The sequence below is a fragment of the Xiphophorus maculatus genome, chromosome 16 (assembly GCF_002775205.1).
Source record: "Xiphophorus maculatus strain JP 163 A chromosome 16, X_maculatus-5.0-male, whole genome shotgun sequence".
Classification (NCBI taxonomy): domain Eukaryota; kingdom Metazoa; phylum Chordata; class Actinopteri; order Cyprinodontiformes; family Poeciliidae; genus Xiphophorus; species Xiphophorus maculatus.
The window spans coordinates 1,172,759-1,192,857 of NC_036458.1; the positions used below are offsets into that span (position 1 = coordinate 1,172,759).

General features: G+C 43.6%; 1 protein-coding gene across 4 annotated transcripts; it reads left to right on the top strand.

Moving 5' to 3' along the window:
* Positions 1-3,486: 3,486 nt before the first annotated feature.
* Positions 3,487-19,318, top strand: LOC102221170 (growth arrest-specific protein 7-like). 4 transcript variants are annotated; one of them, XM_023348447.1, is made up of 11 exons: positions 3,487-3,535; positions 3,791-3,864; positions 10,161-10,250; positions 11,801-11,916; positions 12,979-13,053; positions 13,496-13,574; positions 14,332-14,463; positions 15,451-15,574; positions 16,132-16,211; positions 16,435-16,533; positions 17,684-19,318. In XM_023348447.1, exons 1-11 carry the CDS (start codon positions 3,502-3,504, stop codon positions 17,795-17,797), a joined length of 1,017 nt encoding a protein of 338 aa, XP_023204215.1. In that variant the 5' UTR covers positions 3,487-3,501; the 3' UTR covers positions 17,798-19,318. The 4 variants fall into 4 exon arrangements, with proteins under 4 accessions (XP_023204215.1, XP_023204216.1, XP_023204217.1 ...); XM_023348448.1 differs by lacking the exons at positions 3,487-3,535; positions 3,791-3,864 and adding exons at positions 4,333-4,660; positions 5,231-5,293; XM_023348449.1 differs by lacking the exons at positions 3,487-3,535; positions 3,791-3,864 and adding an exon at positions 4,334-4,660.
* The last annotated feature ends 781 nt before the right edge of the window (positions 19,319-20,099 follow it).

A 20,099-nucleotide genomic window follows, 5' to 3' on the forward strand; every position in this document is an offset into this window, starting at 1 on the left:
TGGTGCAGCGCCCCCACAGGCCAGGAGGGGAACAGGTTGGTTTGGGTCAGAACCACAGCAGCTGGAGGTGGAGCAGATGATGGAGTTCTGGTTCCAGTAGAACCGGGTCGACCGGACCATCAGGAGGGAAACAGTCTTAATCTCATCTTCAGGACGACACTGAGGCAGGAAGACAACATTAATCTGATCTTTAGAATCAACCAAAGCTTCCCACCCAGAAAAATGACAAAATAACTGAATGATGAAAAAAATCTTTGTTTCTTCTGCGATGGCAGGAGAAACAAAACGCTTCATCTGCAGCCATGAGGAAACAATTCAGTTGAAACATGAAGCTGTCAGTTTATCAGGAGATCCAGACTGAAAGAAAAAGACCCAAGATGGATGGATTAATTTAATCTCTGGCTGCGTTTAAACTCTGAACTAGCTGATTTTCCATCCAAGCCTCTCTGAACACAATGACAACACGAATCACCTTCCTCTTCCTCTTCATCATTTTACAGAGAGTTGCTCTCTGCAGACTGGGTTGATCTCCGATTACATTTCTGAAAAAATTGCTAAGTGCTGATTTCTGCATGCAGGCCACACATCGATAAAAACACTCATCGTTTGTCCAACTGCCCATAAAACCTGCTTAGAGTCAGATAGGAAACCTGAAAACAAAGTGTGTGTAATCTGGCCATCAGTCCTGCTCCAGTGGAAACATGGCGGCGGCGCCGCTCTTCCTCAGCTGAAGCTCTTCCTCAGCTGAAGCCCCACAGGGACGGCTGGCAGCACAAACTCCTCACCATATGGTGAAACCAGGCCTCCTCTTCCTCAGCCCCAGGTTCTGGACACAGTACTGGGAAACAAAACACCCAAAACAATAAAAACAGAGATATATTATAAATAAGATAATAGTGGATGGTTATCAGTTTGGAGAGCTCCAGTTTCTTCAACTCAGTTTAACAAGACACAACTCAATAAATCCCCCAGTAACCCTGTGAACACAACTGGAGGAGAAATCTCAACAAGAGGCTCGTTACGGTTCGGCACCGGCAGCATCTCTGCTCAGCCGGCCATCGGAGTCAGAGAGCAGATGGTTTTCCTCCTCCTGCTGGCTGAGGAGGAAGGAGCGGACGGACGCAGCCGGCTGCAGGGGGTTTGTCAGCGTTTAGTCAGACACGAGCATCGCTGCTGACAGAGGAAGAGTTTACTGACGGGATCAGAGCGGCTGCTCCGGACTAACAGGAACCTCCAGAACAAAACGCCGTCAGGAAGCAGGCGACTGAACACAGCATCAGTTCACATCAGTATGTCAGGAATGTGGAGCCTTTAGGTCCGAACACAAGCAGGAGGTCCAGGATGGAGGTGAAGTGGTTTAATAAAGAGGATCTGACAAAAGAAGTGACTGAACAGGGAGGATAAAATGCTGGGCAGGATAATAAAACTCAGGCGAGTGTAAATGAAACCACTGCTGTGGGAGCAGCATAAAAATCTGAAAATACTGTAAAAAATAGATTAAAAAATAGAGGTAATCAGAAACAGAAACAAAAAGTGGTAAAAAAATAGCCAACTAATTAAAAATATATAATTTACCATGGCTAACAGCGATGGACGATGAAGCTGCTTCTCTCTGGTCCACAGAGGGTTAATTTCCACCTCTAAACCATCTGATTGGACGCTGGAAAAGATTATTGTTGTGTTTAATTTGTGCTAAAAGGAGTTAGCCAAACAGTGAAGCTATTCAAGGCTAAAATAGCATCTGAATGCTAATATGTAGCAGCTAACGCTAATGTTAGCGTCTAAAGAAGCTCCATGAACGATCAGGACTTCCTGAAACAGTTTGCTCCAATCTGAAGGTGGAAAAATCAGACTTATGAAAATGTTGCTTATTTTTGATGTTTCTTCTCGTTAAACTGATTCATTTTTAAACCGATTTATTCCCAGTTTCCTGTTCACCTGCTTAGTGTAGAGATGTACAGCCTGAAGAAACTGCAGTGATCTAGAAGTGACTTTAATGAGGTTTTTAAAACACAAAACTCTTCCTGCATCCAAACCAGACTGCAGAGGTTCTGCCTGGCTGCAGAGGTTCTGCCTGGCTGAGGAGGTTCTGCTGGGCTGCAGAGGTTCTGCGTGGCTGCAGAGGTTCTGCCTGGCTGAGGAGGTTCTGCTGGGATGCAGAGGTTCTGCCAGCCTGCAGAGGTTCTGCGTGGCTGCAGAGGTTCTGCCGGGCTGCAGAGGTTCTGCCGGGCTGCAGAGGTTCTGCTGGGCTGCAGATCAACCTCCCATCCTGGTGAATTAGAACAGGCATCCACTGTTTCTTTGGTCCGGCTGTAAACCTTCCTGGGTCGTTAAGATTCCTGGATTTTACTTCAGCTTCTCTCCGGTGAAGGAAAAGGAAATAACCTGAAAGTCTTTCTGCTCATTAAACGAGTGAATTCCTGAGTAATAGGGATCAGAAAGAGCAGGTCCGGTTTCCTCCTGTTCTGTGTGAATAGAAGCAAACATCCAGAAACATCCAGAAACCTTAAAACTGACAATTCATCTGATATTCATTGAAGGATCTTTTGAGCAGAGCGGCTTGTGTCAGAAAAACCTTCATTTACTGCGATGCTGACGGAGGTTAAGTGAAGTCATGGGTTTCTCATTGCTCCTGTAAGCGAAGTGATAACGATCCGAGTCTGTGGTCTGGCTGCAGCCTGCGGCTCCATGCAGCGGAGCTGGGCGGCCTTGGTTCTGGGTTGCCTTCAGCTGGGAACGGGCCGGGCTGATGAGCAGCGACTGGACAGGTCATGAATCACCAGGATGGAGGGGAACCGCCACGGAGGCTGCAGGACGAAGCCAGGCTCCATTCACGGAGCAGAGAGCGCTGCAGGCTGTTGGGAACGTTTCTAACACAGGATGTGATGTAAGAGCAGGAAGTAAACAAACAGGGACCCAGAGAAATGGCTTCATAAATGAGCCAGTTCTCTAATTCCTACCAGGTTTATTATCTTCATCTTTCGATCCACTGCAGGAAAACAAACATTTGGTGTTTTTGGTTTAGAATAAAACCAGATGAAGACGTGGCTGTTATTGTTGGACTGGATGTTAATTCTGTAGTAAAATATATTTTTTGTCAGTATTTTTCTGTATAATTAGTTTTCACATTTTAATTGAAAACTGTATTTTGACAAAATAAGCAAAATGTATATTTATGGTTTGTAATCAGATTAGACTAAAGTTCATCTTTCCAGATTTTCAGGAAGTTCTGATCATTCATGTAGTTTCTTTGGAAATCTGGACTGTGGACGTCAACATTAGCATTAGCTGCTACTTGTTTAGCTTTGAGATGCTATTTTAGGCTAGCATAGCTTCTCTGATAGTTAAACTCATGTTAACTATCTCCAACACAACAATAGTCATTTCCAGCATCCAATCAGATCGTTTAGAAGCAGAATCGATCTGATCGGAACCAGAGAGAAGCTGCTTCGTTGTTAGCGGATGTAGCTTGTGCGTCAGATTTACGGCCGTACCAGAAACATGCAACAAAGGTTCCAGCTCAGGACTTTTGTAGGTAAAGAAGTGATTGATTATGTTAAAGCTTTATAACTCCTACAGATTAATTTGATTAAATAATTGAAATTAATGTATTAAAGTCACAGCTCTAATTACCATCTAATAGTTACTATAATTGCTGAGTGCATCAATTTAAACACAAAGGAGAAATGTTGTGGTGAAGCCTGAACGGCCGCTCACGGTTTGATTTGAGTGAGCGGTCACATATCTCTGAGCCTTACATTCATAAATAATCTATGTTTGGTTTTTTTAGCCAGCAGATGCAGCAGCAGCACAAAGACCAGCAGATCCCTGGAGAGGAACAACAACCCTGCATCCTGTAAACAGGTAACGTCAGTTTGTCTGGAGCATCTTCAGTTACGATGCGTCTCATCGATGTTATTCATCAATAAAGAAAACTGTTTAAAAAATGAATGTAGGTTATGTTCACAGAATGCTTTAGGTTTAGGATTCTGTAGATTTATGGTCTGAACTTCATTTGTAAGGTGGAAGAAAACCAAACATTTTATTTCACCTTCAGAATATAAATGTCTTCCTACAAGGTGCACCAGTTTGAGTCATTTCCCTCATCAGCATCAACATCAGGTCAACTTCCTGGGGAACCAAGTCGTCTGCACTGCATGATACGAAGGGATGCCTGCAAAATAAAATCCTGAGAAGATCTTAGCGTCTCGCTCCAGGCTCTTCAGAAAGACTTTTATTTGTATTTATTGTGGAGAGGAAGTCGAGAAAATTAGGATTTATTTCATTAACACTGCTCAACGTTTCCAACCTTCAGCATAAATCATCAGAGCAGCTCGTCTTTGAAAAGCCTTTCGGATCTCAGCAGCCGCTCTGAGCAGGGCTGCTCCCGCTGCTCACAGGAACCTGGGCCAACACCGATTCATGCCAACCCTCGTGACCGACTCCCCCCACGCTGAGGCCACGCCGTGCCGTCACAAGCAGGAGAATCGATGGACGGACAGTCGGGCAGCTGAGGTTTAGGCTCCACATGGCAGAGTCTGCTGGTAAACAGGACGACCGAAGTCAGATTTCACGTTGGGAAAGGCGGGAAGTCGGATCGGCGGACACTCTGGGCATGTGGCGGTAGGAGCGGCCGGCCGCCATGTTTTGCATGGCAAAGGTGAGGCGTCGCTCGCTCCTCTGTGTTTGGGTCAGGATGTTAGGTCAGTGCAGGAAAGGAAAAGCACATTACGTCTTCCAGCGTCACGTTTAACCCTTCAGGAGCTCAAACACACCCAGCCTCAGTCACCAGCGCTACAAAGATCCTTTTCTCCAGCACCTGCAGCTCAGTGGTCTCTACTTCCATAAGGGGCGGCGCGTGGCGGAGGCAAGGTGCTGGAGATCTGGGTGCTGGGGGAGACTTTCCTTCCCTTAAACTTTAGTGACGGCAGCTTAACCGGAGGCTAGACTTCGTCACATTCCCTCTGCAGCCCTCCTCCTCCTCAGCATCCCTCTCCCCCTCCCCACAACACGACTCCGCTCCTCTCCAGTCGCGCTGCAGCGTGTGAGACTGGAAGGCAGCCTCGGTGTGTGTGTGTGTGTGTGTGTGTGGAGGGAAAGAGCGGAGCGAGGCTTTCCCAGAGCAGAGCAGAGCAGAGCAGAGCAGCAGGAGGAGGTGAGCGGGATGATGATGGAAGCCAGCTTTGACACAGAGGAGAGTTTTGATGATCCGTCCTGTCTCGCCCCGCAGCCCCCCGGCTCCGTGTCGCCGGCCAAGAGGCAGATCACCGAGGTCAAAGAGACCAAGATCACAGTGAGTACTCCAGACCCGAACCGAGCCCCTATCTCCTGCTCTGGTTTCATTTTCCTCTCATCTGTTGACATCCCATGATGAGCCTTTAAGGAGCAACGCAGATCTGGGGTTCCCCGTCATTTAATTTGTGTTTGACTGATTGAAAGGTGATCAAATGTGAATTTAAACCCTGAAGACCCTCATCCATGTTTTTAGTCGAGGAACAAAAAGCTGCTGCAGAAGCTGGTGGTATTTTTAGTGCCTGTCAGGTAAACTGATCTCTGACTGTTTCTCCCTTCTGGGGTTTGTTCGTTTGTCCAGTTGAAGGGCTTCAGATAAAACCAGTGCAGGTGAGGCTGGAAGCCCAGAGGCTCCAGAGCCGGACTGGTTTCTGAGAGGTTCTGTTTGTCTCCAGACCTTCAGACAGAGCAGCAGGTTATGTAACCTCCCAGCCTGTAATGGGGATCGGTGGGAGGGTGAGGTGTGGGTTCTGCCTTATGTTCGGCTGACCGCTGTGGACGGGCATTGTGAAAGAAAAAAATCCCCCAGACCTGCGAGGGATGCAGCAAGTCCAGTTTCCATGGTGACAAAGGCAAAAGCACTGATTATCGGCTGTTCAGACGGAAAACAACAAAAGGAGAAGGATGGAGACGCCACGGCATTTGGGCCGGTCTGATCCAGACCCGTCCGTCCTCATCTGGAGGAAAACAGGTGATAACGAGTCAATCTCCAGAGGTTTCTTTCTGTTCACCACAGAGAAACTGTCATTGCACAACCCAGCCAGTCGTCATGGAGACGCACACATCCATGACGGATGGCGAAATGGACCCGTGCAGGATTCTTCACACATCAGAGGGAAGCGGCTGCTCTGCAACCTTGTTTTCACCTTCAGCGGGCGAATCGTCTGACGGAGCTTCAGCTTTCACCACCGTCGGCGTTCGGCTCAACCTGTTGATGCATTCTGGGAAAAAAGGCAGAGGCGAAAACTGGAAGGAAGTAATGAGGATCTGTCAGTGTCAGCTGAGGATGGACTGAGGATTAAAATCTGTATTCAAATTAAACAGAAGAACCACGTTGTTAATAGAACGTCCTGTACCTTCAACACCTAACAATGATGAAACCGTTAATAAGTAACTATATTTACTGAGTTGGGGACAATCCAGAGTTTCCTCACCAAATCATCAGTTCTGGGCTCTTCTTTCTTACAACACGCCTCCTATAATCTGACAGGTCGACTCATATTCCTCTTCGTCCAGATTCCTGGCTCTTCCTCTCAATCCACAGGATTTCTTCACGATTTGTTTCTGAAACATTTTGTGTTTAGTATCAAAGCTCATCATGTTTTTGTGTTTCAAGGAGAAAAATTGAGCCCACAGCATCCTGACTCCTCCACCGTACAGGACCAGTTTGTCCCCATGTCCGTCCTTCATGCCAGGCTCTTGGCATGAACTCAGTGTAGTTACATTCAGAAACACTTTAACAATCTAAAGGTGACATTAGCTGTAGAAACAGCTGCTAACCAACCATGACGAGCGGAGAGGCTGCAGTCTCCTCCTGGTTGGTACCAAACAGTCTCAGGGTGTTTTCTCACATTGGTAGGAATCTATTGTTGAGTTTGTTCACTTTGTTCAGGTGGTTCAGTTTCTTTCCACACAGAAAAAGAAGATTCAGTCTCTGCTGGTCAGATGTTTCCCTTTGGTTCCCAAAACGTATGTGAGTGAGGAGTAATGGTTCTGAAGAACCGTCTTTAAATCATCATTAACTCGTTTGTTTGCTGCAACATAAATCAGTGGACATCTTGTTGGTGAGACCTGGCAGCTGTCTGGATCCGGATCAAGGTCAGATCACGTTCACACCATAACCAAACTGCTTCAGCGTTTGTGTGCAGTAAATTATGCAGTGAGCTGATGCATCCGGATCGCTGAAGGAGTTCTGGTCTGCCTGGATCCGTGACGTTAGCAGCAGATTCTGGTGTTTCCTAAAACTTTCCTCAGTCAAAGACTCAACAGCTCCTTCATCATGGCGGCTTTTAGCAGCTCTTCCACTGGCAGATCAGTCTTCGTTTGGGATCCAGTGTGATTCCTCAACATTCTTTAGAACCACCTCGGGGACGGAACGAGATGGGAAAACTGACTGGCGCCAGACTGGATTCGGTGATTTCCTGTTGGATTTATGCCTCAGTCAACATCATCAGCCACCATTTTCAATCCGTAACGAGAACAAAGGAGTTGGAAAATGTATAATTCTATAGTGAAACCTTGAGATATTAAACTTTCTATCAATTACGACAGAACCGAAGGAACAAATCCAGCGACAGATTTCTGAGATACAGTGAGGAACACAGAGGAGACGGACCCAACCTGAGCATCTGGTTCATCTGGGTTCATTTCTTGGACTCTTCACAGACAGACCAGAGAAAATCCCTCGGCTCTGGACTCGGTGAGACCCAGTTGAATCCGTGCGCTGGCCGTTGTTCCTGCCTCCAACTCATCCACACGGAGGACAAAATGTTCACTTGCTGTTCCAGGCGTCACTGAGAGGACATGAGCAGAGTCCTTCCTTCCTGTCAGTGGTCGTAATGTTTTGCCTCATCCACAGTGTGCCAGTCTCAGTACTGAAACCAGAAACCATCCCGTTTGCAGTTTAGTTGCTTTGTTACTGAAGGTACATTTGTGGAGGGGATATTTTACCACAAAGTAATTTGTTGCTTAGCAACAGTAGCAGAGTTTCCTGAACCTCGTCTGCTGAAATTCCTGCTCAGAAATGGCTGCCAACACGTCGTCTTTTACATTTCTCACGGGCCATTTCCTTCACGACTCTGTCATGATTTTCTTCTCTATTCAGCAAATGAACCAGAAGTGAAACATGTAAGAAGCAGCAGCTTCGCTCACCTGAGGCTCACAGCTCAGAAACGCTGAGTGAAGACAAAATGTTCCCACTGGCCAAACAAAGCTGCTTTGCTCAAACAGGAAAAGCTGCAGCAGCATCCAGAGTTTTTGGGCGGATCTGTTACACGCTGGGTCACAAAGGTAATCTGGATTAATATTTAATCCCAGCCCCCCGCAGCGCCACAATAACGGGCCATAAAGGAACAAGTTAGGCAGACGAGCGGCTCAGTGTGGGAAGCAGCGCTGCTGATGGATGCTGAGGCTGTGTAATAGAAAATCTGGAGCCATGACAATCAGTGTGATCTCTGAGGCAGAAAATGAACAAGGCGCCCGGTCGGTACATCACTCCGCCGCTGCTTCAGATCGCAGCTCTGCGTGTTTCCTCTTTATATCAACACTTACATAACAGGCCGGATGATCTCTGCTGTGTTTGTGAATCTTCTCTTCATCTGTGAAAAAGCTGCAGAGATCAGAACCAAAGATCCTGTAATACAGCTGCTGGAAACCAAACAAACATTAGTACCTAATCATCCTTTACTGTTTACCTGCAGCAAGGAGGAGAGATAATTAGCTAATTATAATAGATAATTAGCTCATATCTAACGAAGTTTAATGTTCTGCACAAAGCAGCGTTAACGCTTCCCTCATTGTGACAAACAGCAGATGCTGTTAACAGATCAGCTGCTGGTTCTCAGAGCAGAGAGGAGAGACGTTTGACCAGCGCTTCTGCTGATCAGATTATAATAAATCTACAAAATGACGACACTTTCAACATCGATGGCAGCAGAAGCACCTCAGAAACGTCTGAGGGTTTTACTGGAGAAAATCTGCAGCTTTAAATACCATAAATTATCTGCTGTTTGTAAAGTAAACTCTGAGAGTTTTAGCTTCCAGAAATCTGACACAAGCTTCCTGATTCACGTTTCAAACGGTTTCCACCAGAACAAAACAGTTTCAGCTTTTTTATTTACTATTTATTTTATAAGGTAAAATTAAAAGTTGATTTTAAAAACAACAAAGTTTATCTGATAAATGAAATAGTTTAGTTGTGTGGGTTGGTTTCTGGTTTAAAGGGGATATTTCTGACCTGACTTTGTCTTTTCACGTGGGCTTTGACTAGGCCTGTCTAGAACCTCCACTGTGCTCCTGTGGATAATAAATGTTCTCTGCATGAGTTCAGTTGATGATGATCTGATGTCTGAGGAGCTCAGTGAAGATTTCCTGCTGAGCTGGGAGGACATGTCGACGAGACGCATTCAAATCGAAATTATCTCAGATTTTTTGTTGCTTCTGCTGCTTTTAAATCAGCTTCGCTTCCTCTCTGATGCCCTCAGTGGGAATGTTTTGCTTTTTAAGTAAGCCATCTCTCCAGCTTTCAAATATTAGCGTTTCAGTAAACACAGAACTCTGTTTGAAAAAATCCCTGTTGAGATTTAATCTGAGATGTGAGCAGAAGATGAAAGCAGCTGGGCTGAGTTTGTCTCTAGGTGGCGCAGCAGCAGCAGCTGAAGCAGCAGCAGCAGTAGCAGCAGCAGCTGAAGCAGCAGCAGCTGCAGCAGCTGCTACATCAGCAGCAGCTGAAGCAGCAGCTGAAGCAGCTACAGCAGCAGCAGCAGCTACAACAGCAGCAGCAGCAGCAGCTACAACAGCAGCTACAGCAGCAGCAGCAGCGCGGTGCGGCAGAGTATTGGCTGTAAACACGGTGAATCAGGGAGTTTCTGCGTGTTTGTGGGTGAAGCGTCCCGTCTGCATGTCCCAGCCTGACATGCCGGGTTGGGGGTGTTGGGGGGGAAGGAGGATCCCAGATGGCAGCATTACATAATTGCAGCTGCAAGAATAACTGAAGATGCTGCAGAGCGAGGAAGCTGGACTCAGGCGGACTGTGCAGAAACGTTTCTGTGGCTCCCTCAGGTCATCACTCTCATTGTGACCTTTGGCTCCTCAGCAGCGTGACCTTCAGGAGTCTGTGTCCAGCCTGATGTTTGCTTGTGTGGTTGCAGATAAACTGTGTGACGTTCCCGCTGCCAGGAGAAGGTCCGGAGCAGCAGCTCCTCAAGCCCAACGAATGGAGCTACTGCGATTATTTCTGGGTGAGTTTCTGGTCCAGGCCGTTCCCAATATAGAAACCTGGAAGGAAGTCAGCTGAAAACTGAGCCGCAGCAGCTGCTTCGCTCCATTTCTGCCTAATTTAGCGTTTCTCCACTTAACTTCAGCTCTGTGTGTGTGAACATCACAGCAGCAGCTGATGGCCTGATTCACACCCACAGCTCCCAGTTAAAACCTCCAGTTGCTCTGTCCGCAGGCCGACGGTAAATATGAGCTGCTTAGAGATCATCACATCTTCACCACAGGATCAACAATAAGCTCAGATTTTAACATCTATAACCAGAGGAGAGACTGGTAATATGTAAAAAAGAAGAAAAGTGAAACTAAAAAAAACATAAAAATAAATATCAACATCAGAACTGAACTGTAACAACATAATAATTTATTTAATGATTATTTTACAAAGGCAGCAGGAGAAATTATTTTTTATCCTCTGCCAATTTTACACTTTAGTTTTTTTCTGTAACAGAAATGGTTACATCATAAAAATAAAAAACAGAAAACATAAAATAACTCATCGCTGCATCTTCCCAGTCAGGTTTCCACTGACGTTTTTCATGTTTAGTGGCAGCATCATGCTCTGGAGTTACTGTTCGTCAGTTGGAATTAGACGCTTAAATCCTGAACACCTCGAAATAATTGTAATATCATTTAGTTTCAAACTAAAACCTTCAGAAATCTACTGAAGATCTGAATCAACAACAAAATGCAGCGGAAAATTAAACATTTTCTACGGCCTAGTCAAAGTTTAGAGCTAAATCTGACAGAAAATCCACGTGTCTCCTGAGAAAAAGTCTAATATCCTACAAGCAGTCATAAAAATCTTACTCACTGTGTTGCTTTGTATTAAAATAACTTGTTTGTAGAAGTTGCTGTTATTTTTTAACAGATTATTGTTGGAGGCATAAGCCCTCATATCATCGTGTTTGGGTTAAGAGATGAGGAGCCGATAATCCAGCTGAGTGGATTGATTCTCCACAGATCAGCTAATCCATGACGTGACTCACTGCTGGAACTGCTCAGCCTGAAACTGATATCAATTTGCTGCAAATGTCTTTTTTTCTTCTCCAACAAAACACATTTTATCTCAAAAATTAAATTTCACAACCATTAACAGTTTTTGTTTGAAAGAATCTCTGTAGCCTAATGCAGATTAAAGTGGATTATATCCACGGTTTCTGCATGTAAACAGTTTTCATCTGATTTTACTGTTTTAACCTTTAATAAATCAGATCTCTGATTGAAACGCGGCGTTTCCTCCTCCTGATGACTTCCTGTCCGTTCGCTGACCTGACGCCACGCGCGCTGTCACCGAAAGCAACATGGCTGCCACATGTTGGCCATCCAAACATGTTTGACATGAGAGCGCGGCCCTCAGCGGCCCTCAGCGGCCGACGTGTGAACGCCGACGCGCGGCCTCTCAGTCAGAATGAATCACAGCTCCTCGTCGTTTCTGACTCACCTGTGACCAATCCCGTGATGCTCCGCGGGCCGCCGCTCCGCTCATGCAGCAGGTGCTCTGCTCTGTCCGCAGGCCGACAGGAAGGACCCGCAGGGGGCCGCCCACGTCACGGGCTTCGAGGTTCTGCTGCAGAAGCAGCTGAAGGGGAAACAGCTGCAGAAGGAGATGGCTGAGTTCATCCACGAGAGGTAGAGCTGAATTCATGAGGCACAGAAATGTTCCCTCAGCGGAACAGAGACGTTTTAATGAATACAGAGTTTAATAAAAACCCCTGAAACATTGGATCAGGTCAGAACCAGCAGCTGACATGTTTAATTTTATGTGATAAACCAACTCAGAATACAGAACAGTTGTGAAACAGAGGAAAAGATATAATTTTGGAAAATATTCTCATTCTTTGCAGAATATCATAGTGATGGGGAGTTAATCTTAATCTGTTATCATCCGTAATCTCACATTTCAGATTAATTTGGCAGATCTGGATGTTTATGTTAAATCTTTTTGCAGTTAGTATATCTATAAGACGCCTTTTGCTTCTCTAATTTTGTGTTTTGGTTTTGTTAAAGTTACAGCCCAGGTCTCGCAGGTTTCAGGTCGTATTCCTGCTGCTGGATTATTGATCAGATATTTCACTGCTTGGGTTTTTGTTTCAGAACTGAACTTTGAGTTAAACTTCTCCAACATTTCATCCCTGATCTGCCTTAAAGTAACAGGCAGGATTTTATTTAAGGGCATCAGAGAACCTGGGGCTGAATGCAAACAGACATTTGAAAGCTGACATTAAAAATCCATGTATGATTTTACATAAACTCCAGTAAAATGCAGTGAACTTTTCATTTTAACTTGATAAAATGAAAAAATCCAAGCTGTTGGAAGGGGCCTTGTTTCCACTTTCTGCTCTTTGCGGTGGAAAATGACACTGAGCAAACTGGGAACTGGGAACTGGAAACTGGAAGGTGGAAGCTGGAAGCTAAAAGCTGGAAACTAAAAGCTAAAAGCTGGAAGCTGGAAGCTGGAAGCCAGTGTTTGTTAAGACTCCTTCAAGCTAATTTCCCTTCCTGACCTTTAGCGCCTGGGAAAGAGCAGGAGGCCGAGTCATTCAGGTGTAAATGTGAAGGTAAAGGGCAGAAACATGAGAACAGAAACAGCCACTCTGTAAAACTCACAACAAGCTTCATTATCTTCTGCTTTTTAAATTGTCTTGAAGGTTTTTCTTGTCCAGTCAGCTGACATCTTCATGTCTGTGTCAGGATAAAGATTGAGGAAGAATACGCCAAAAACCTGTCCAAGCTGTCGCTGAGTCCGCTGGCAGCGCAGGAGGAAGGGTGAGTGGGAGACCAACAGAGAGCGATGCTAACGCAGAGAGCGATGCTAATGCTGCGAGCAATGCTAATGCAGCTAGCGATGCTAACACAGCTAGCGATGCTAACACAGAGAGCGATGCTAACACAGAGAGCGATGCTAACACAGCTAGCGATGCTAACACAGAGAGCGATGCTAACACAGCTAGCGATGCTAACACAGTGAGCGATGCTAACACGTTGCTCGCTGCCCACCTGTTAAGCTCAGGGCTCATCTACACGCAGCTCCCTCTGGTGGTCATCATGAAGCCATGCTTTTCCACTTGGCTACACAAAATAATAAAACCGGATGGATGAACACCTACAGCATTGTTATTGTTAAATTATTTTAAAAATATGTCAGTGTTGTTGAGTTTTACAGTAATATTCCATGAATACTCCATCCATGATGCGGATGTTTCCTCAGGACTCTGGGAGAGGCCTGGACTCAGCTGAAGAAGAGCCTCCATGATGAAGCTGAAGTTCATCTCAAGTTCTCCAATAAGGTCATTTCCTGCATCCACTCACATTATTCAGATTAAATAAAGAAATTAAAAAGTGGACTACAGCACAGTCCTGCCGGACAGTCCTTCAGGGCATTCTGGGTAAATACAACCAAAGCTAATATGCTAGCCTAGCGCTAGCAGCAGAAATGGCTCCTGGTCTTTAGCCAAAGACTAAAGGGAAATCCTCCAACCGCTAAAATCACTTTGTCTCCATCTGGTGAAGAAGGAAGTAGCTCTCGGTGTCTTCAGTGATTCTTGGTGCAGCGCCCCCACAGGCCAGGAGGGGAACAGGTTGGTTTGACTCAGAACCACAGCAGCTGGAGGTGGAGCAGATGGTGGAGTTTTGGTCGAACTCTACCGGATATATTTATTCTGACTCCAAACTGTTAAACATTTAATTGTAAACTATAACTGAACTTTTCTGCAATTTTGGGGCGTATCATGCAAAAAACAAAATTAATCCTCATTAGCAAAGAGTGACAAAAGTTTAAAGCTTCAAAATGATTTTACTCATTTATAGAGGAACCAGGAATTAAATTACTCATCAAATCAGGTTTATAGCTGGTTTTAAAAGACTGGAATGCAACAATAAACTATTTAAATGTGCAACAATAAATCAGTTTTATTGTGATTTCATTACTAATCTGAGGAGTCATTTCTAATATGCATTTTAGGTTTATTCAGGATCAGACTTGGACTCCATTTCTAATAAGGCAGAAAGCTCATATTAATAATACAACATTCTTTGTTCTTGCAGCTGCACACGGAGGTAGAGAAACCGTTGCTGACGTTCAGAGGCGACAACTTCAAGAAGGACCTGAAGAAGTACGACCACCACATCGCCGACCTGAGGAAGCAGCTGGCCAGCCGCTTCGCCGGCGTGGAAAAGGTAACCAGGACGCAGAGAGTCGGCTCGCTGCGTCTTCCTCCCACCTGCTGATTCAGCTCATGAATGGAAGCTGCTTCTGTTTTTCTGCTGGTATTTTCACGGCATGTTGTGGTGGGCGGCAGCCGCATGGCCTCCTGTTATTTCAACCAGCAGGAGAAAAACAAGCTTCATGTCTGGCAGCTTCACTGAGTTTTCTGAAGGTTCATGGAAATCTGCAGAAATAACTGTGAAATATGTATATTTGTTTTATATTTGAGGTTGAATTAGTGCAAATATGCCTGGTATCAGTCTAGGGTACAAAATTAGAAATACATCAAAAGATGCAACTGAACAAATAGTTTGGTTCCTTTTTTAAATAAAAACATTTTATTAACTTTATTCTTTTAGTCAAAACTGGATCATCTGCAGCTTAAAAATCTTTCTAACTTCAAGAAGATCAGACCTTCACACTGGACTGAGCAATACAGAGTAGAGCTGTTATTATTACCTGGATTCACTTATTAATAACTGGATGCAAAAGGCGCTTAGAAAGAAACATTTTATTTACAGTGTTTAAACCAGGTGAAGCTAAAACTGGAAAATATTTACAGACAAGGAAGGTTAGGCAAAAATGTTAATATTTTTTATCAGTTTTGGCTTAATTAGAGCTCTGACTTCTTTTGAGTCTCAATACTCCAATTAACGATTAATTGATTACTGAAGTAGTTGACGTTTATTTCACTAATCAATTATTCATGATTAATCTGATTAATCGTTAGAACCGTAGCTGAGTATTTCTCCGAGACATAGCCTGGGAGAAGAAAGTGTCTCTGTAGCGCCGGCTGGAAGATAAAAGTCTAAGCAGTTTGTGTCCAGCATGTGTGGGGTCTGCAGAGATGTTAGCTGAGAGTTCATCTACTGGAGTGTGTGTGTGTGTGTGTGTGTGTGTGTGTGTGTGTGTGTGTGTGTGTGTGTGTGTGTGTGTGTGTGTGTGTGTGTGTGTTACAGGCTCGTAAAGCCCTGGCAGACCGGCAGAAGGATCTGGAGGTGAAGACGCAGCAGCTGGAGGTCAAACTCAGCAACAAGACAGAGGAGGACATTAAAAAGGCGAGACGGAAATCCACACAAGCAGGTCAGAGGTCAAAGGTTGTCAATTTCTGAATCGATCTGTTGTTGTAAAGGAAATGAATCCCTTCACGATTTGATATTTTCATCAGAAATGTCTTCCTGTACCCGTGACGGTAAATTTACCTGAACTAAACATCAGTAACGTTTGTTTTCAGTGTCTGCCTCTTTGGCCTGATTGTCAGAAATTTAGTGCAAAGCTAGTTTGGAATAATATGTCAAATTTAAATATATCAAATCAAAAAAAAAAGATCCTTTTTTATTTAGAAAGACTAAAACGACTCCTTTGGTCTTGTTTTTGCAACAGATTTAATGGAGGACAGAGAAATGATCACATGTTTTACTGAGTTGCTCTGATGTTTTAATTCAATCTTTTAATAAAAATAGTAGAAAGTTGACCTTTATGTTAAATTTAACTGGCTCTGCAGCACTTTTGAGAAGTGATTTCTTGATGCCCCCTGGTGGTTATTACCGGCATTACAGACAAAAGGGAAACAGTTTATAGATACAAACAACTTAGTAGTTATTAAATCTGAGGTTTTATTTGTGTGTAATCGTTGACAGGAGATGATCTGATGCGATGTCTGGATCTCTACAATCAGACTCAGTCCAAGTGGTTTGAGGAAATGGTCACAACCAGCATGGTAACGTGTCACTTCCTGGTTCAAAACATTTCTCATGTTTTCATTACAAACATCTAATCTTCACTCATTAATGTGAGTGAAACCTCGAGTCACTGATTAAGTCGTTTCCATGGTTACTGAGAGAAAACGATGTCATGCTCGGTCTGCCTGTGGGAGTCGGATCATTTTGTGAATGTTCAGCCGTTTCTTCTCGGTGGTTCTGATCGGGTCGTTTCCCCTGCAGGAGCTGGAGAAGCTGGAGGTGGAGCGGGTCGAATGGGTTCAGCAGCACCTGCGTCAGTACACCACCCTGCGGCACGAAACAGACATGTTCAACCAGAGCGTGCGTCCTTTTCCTACTTCCATTTTACACACATTTTTTATTGTTTTTGACATTTTTGTTTCCTGATTTAAGCTTATTTGTAACAAATACTTTCAGGTTTCTGTTTTCTGCTCTTCATTCTGTACCTGAACATTAGAAATGTTTAGATTAGTTTGTAGAAATTTGGTCAATTTGCTTAAAATCTGTTCACCAAATATTGATCATTTAGTCATGAACCCTCAGATGAACCTCTTTGGAAAGTCAGAGTCAGTTGCAGCGACATTAAATTGAATTAATGTTAAAAAAATAAATCAATCTTATCTGTGAGAAATCAGTCAGGAAGATGATTTTTTTTTTAGTTTTTACATCCATTCAGTTTTCATAACAAAAGAAAAAAGAATAAATGTCTGAATTTTTCTTAGGGTCAAGATTTATTCAGAATCAAATGATTTTATTTATTTTAAAAAATCAAGCCTACTTCATGTTGTCAGTCAGGTTCTACTTAAGTGACTTTTTCACATCATTTCTTTGGATATTTTTTCCCTAAATCATGAAGTCATTTTTAAAAACGACTTTTTGTTTTGACGATCTGGAACTCCTCAGTAGATCTCTACTGAGATTCAATTCAAAAAGTAAACTTATGAATATTATAGATTAAATCTGAAGTGAAAAAAATCTAAGTTTTATTTCTGTTAGTTTTGATGGTTATCAATCAGATCATCAGGTTTATTTTTATAGCACGTTTCAGTAATAAAGTAGTTCAAAGTGTTTTACCTCAGAAACACAAAAACAAAAAGTCATAAAAGACATCATACAGTCGACAATTTATAAACCAGAAACAAACTTTAGATTTTTATGAGCGACATCAGAATCATCAATAAGCATCGAATATGTTGGTCTCTGGTTTATATCTACGCATTTATCTAAACAATGAGATTATAAAAGGATTTTTATTGTTTAGAATCATAGCAATGCACACAAATCAGTTGCCAGTGGAAAGTTGAGTGGAAGGAGAAATGGAACAGGTCCTGGAAGGATGGCTGGGCAAAGTCCATCCAAGAGTCTGGAGGATATTCCTCCCAGTAATAAGGCCGTGGTAGTTTCTGTTCGTCACTCCACTGGGATCAGGCTGAGCTGTAAGGAAGCTGCATGACGGCTGTTTTGTTTCCAGACGGTGGAGCCGGTGGACCAACTGCTGCAGAGCATGGATCCAGCCAAAGACAGGGAGCTGTGGGTGAAAGAGAACAAAACCGGCGAGGTTCGGCCTGTGGATCTGGACATTTAGGCGGCCCAGACCCGGATACCCTCCGACCTGCTCTCAGTGTCACCGGGTCCCGGGAAGTCTGAGAGCGGCCCGGTCGGCGGACGGTGCATGTGCAGCCTGCTGAGCTCTGACATTAATCACAACGAGGGAAGATCGAACGCAGTCCTGGAAAACAAACGGATCAAAGAACCAGCATGTTCCTCCTAAACCTCAGTCGTCATTAAAGCATTAGCTTACTGAATGCCATATAGCGTACTCTGCTGTTTACCTGTTGTAAATTATATATATATGAAAATAATCTATGTTCTTTAAAATCTTAAAGTTAGCTTCAATCAACTTGTTTCCATTTTGTGCTAACCAAAAAGAAAAGAAAGCTACAGTCTTATTGTGGACGTTAACTTTATTTTAGATACAGATTCTGAAACTGAATGAGGTATGATGATGAATATATTTTCATATTTCTTCCTGGTTCATTTCGGTGGAAATGCATGTTTAACCCTCCATGCGCTCATGATGGTGGTTTTGATGTTGCCCATTGAATTTGCACAAGGTGATGTGTGTTTTTAATTTAATTTTTCTACAACAGAAACGTTCAGCATTAATATTCAGCCTCCTCACATGTTCACAGCGTCCAGCGTTGGAACGGAAATTCAACTCCCAACATTAAATTCAGGCCCGGGTCCGATTGGGATCCAGTCTGCAGGAAAAGGTGGTCCAAGTTACACGAAACACCTTTTAGTGCCTCTCAGTTTCTATACCTGGAATGTTCTTGATATATTCTCTGCATCAGTGTACATTTGTAGATACTGGTTAGATGTATTTTGCTGTGAAACGTTTTGACAGATCTGCAGATGTTCAGGCAGCCGAGGTGTTTACACTCTACAGTACAACGTTGTTTATTTTTGGTAAATGTGCAGGGAATATTTGTACGGTGGTGTTCAGCAGCAGAAAGCTAAATTGATCAATTTGTGTGCTGATCAACAGATGATTCGATTATGCATTTCTAGATTGGGTGGATCCAGTTGCAGCACCAAGCCAGATGAAGCCCATCAGATCCCCGTCTGCATGACGAGTCAGTGTTTCCGTGTGCATTTCTCTGTGTCGTCTTCACATTTCCTCTGGTCTCTATGTCTTCGGTTTATTTGCTCATTTAATTCAACTGCAAGGCACAAAAAATATTTTGATGAAAGATAAATGTAGACTAATGTTTTAAGTATAAAGTTTTATTCTTAGTTTTGTGAAGAAGAGGAAAACGATCCTGTTTTCATCCCACCTGGCTACATGTTCAGGCTTCGGCAGTGTATTTGTTGTAGAGGTTTCATCGTCGTGCGTCAGTGTTGTGCACTAAATGTTGTTGCGTTCCAACTAAATGTTCCTGATCGGAGTTTGATGATGACGTAACGGTTGACCTAACTGGCCTGTGTGGTGACTGTTTACATTAAATCCAGTGTTTTCAGAATGTTTTGATCATACGTGACCTCTGTCCCGATCGTGAACCGAGGAATGCAGTGTACAAAATAAATCTCTTCTCTGAAAATTAAACGGTGCAGTGTCATTACGTAACGCTACAGGGAAGACAGGATTGTAGAAATGTTCCATCAGTGGGAAGATGAATTTAAAAATGAAATTAGATGCTTTTTGCCAGGACAGCAGGTGCAGTACATCTCATCTGTAGCCAACCATAACTTTATTGTGTCCTGTGTTATTGACATTACATACTGTATTAGAAATATCTGGATACAAACATGGAGAAAACTGTTGGAAATAACCTGAAAGACAGAAATAATAACTTAAAATTAACCAATGGAAATCAGAGATTATTTTTGAAATGCAGTTCAATAGGTTTGTCATTAGTTGTTTTTTGATAAATATTGTAACAAAGTTTATGAGTTAGCAAAATGCTTCTTAGTCCTGAACAACCCCGGTCGTCCCCACACCTGGCCACGCCCCTCATGGTCGACTGACTCTTTGCAACTACGTCACTTAATCATTCGAGGCGCCATGACGGACGCCGGAAGTGACGGACGGGACTATTGAACCGAGCGACTGAAAAGTTGTTTTTGCCAGTTTATTTATGGCTCCTGCTTGTTCGAGTCGAGTAATTTGTCTGTGAATGTAACTCACCTGGTTGGGGCTCATAGGTGGCGGGAGTTTCAAAAGTTGCTAACAGCTAACAGCTAGCTTACGGTACTTCCTCCCTCCTGACGTCTTGATCAAGTGACTAACTTTGCCTGAATTCAAGCCACACATCGTCTCCATAATGGTTGGATGTACCTTCTCCTAATATTTGATATTTTAATCATACTGACTTATAAAGTATATA

Coding starts and splice junctions, on each gene's coding strand:
- LOC102221170 (XM_005815090.2), top strand. CDS start 5,165: ATGATGATGGAAGCCAGCTTTGACACAGAGGAGAGTTTTGATGATCCG. Junction 10,251..11,800: donor GCTACTGCGATTATTTCTGG/GTGAGTTTCTGG, acceptor CTCTGTCCGCAG/GCCGACAGGAAGGACCCGCA. Junction 13,575..14,331: donor ATCTCAAGTTCTCCAATAAG/GTCATTTCCTGC, acceptor TTGTTCTTGCAG/CTGCACACGGAGGTAGAGAA.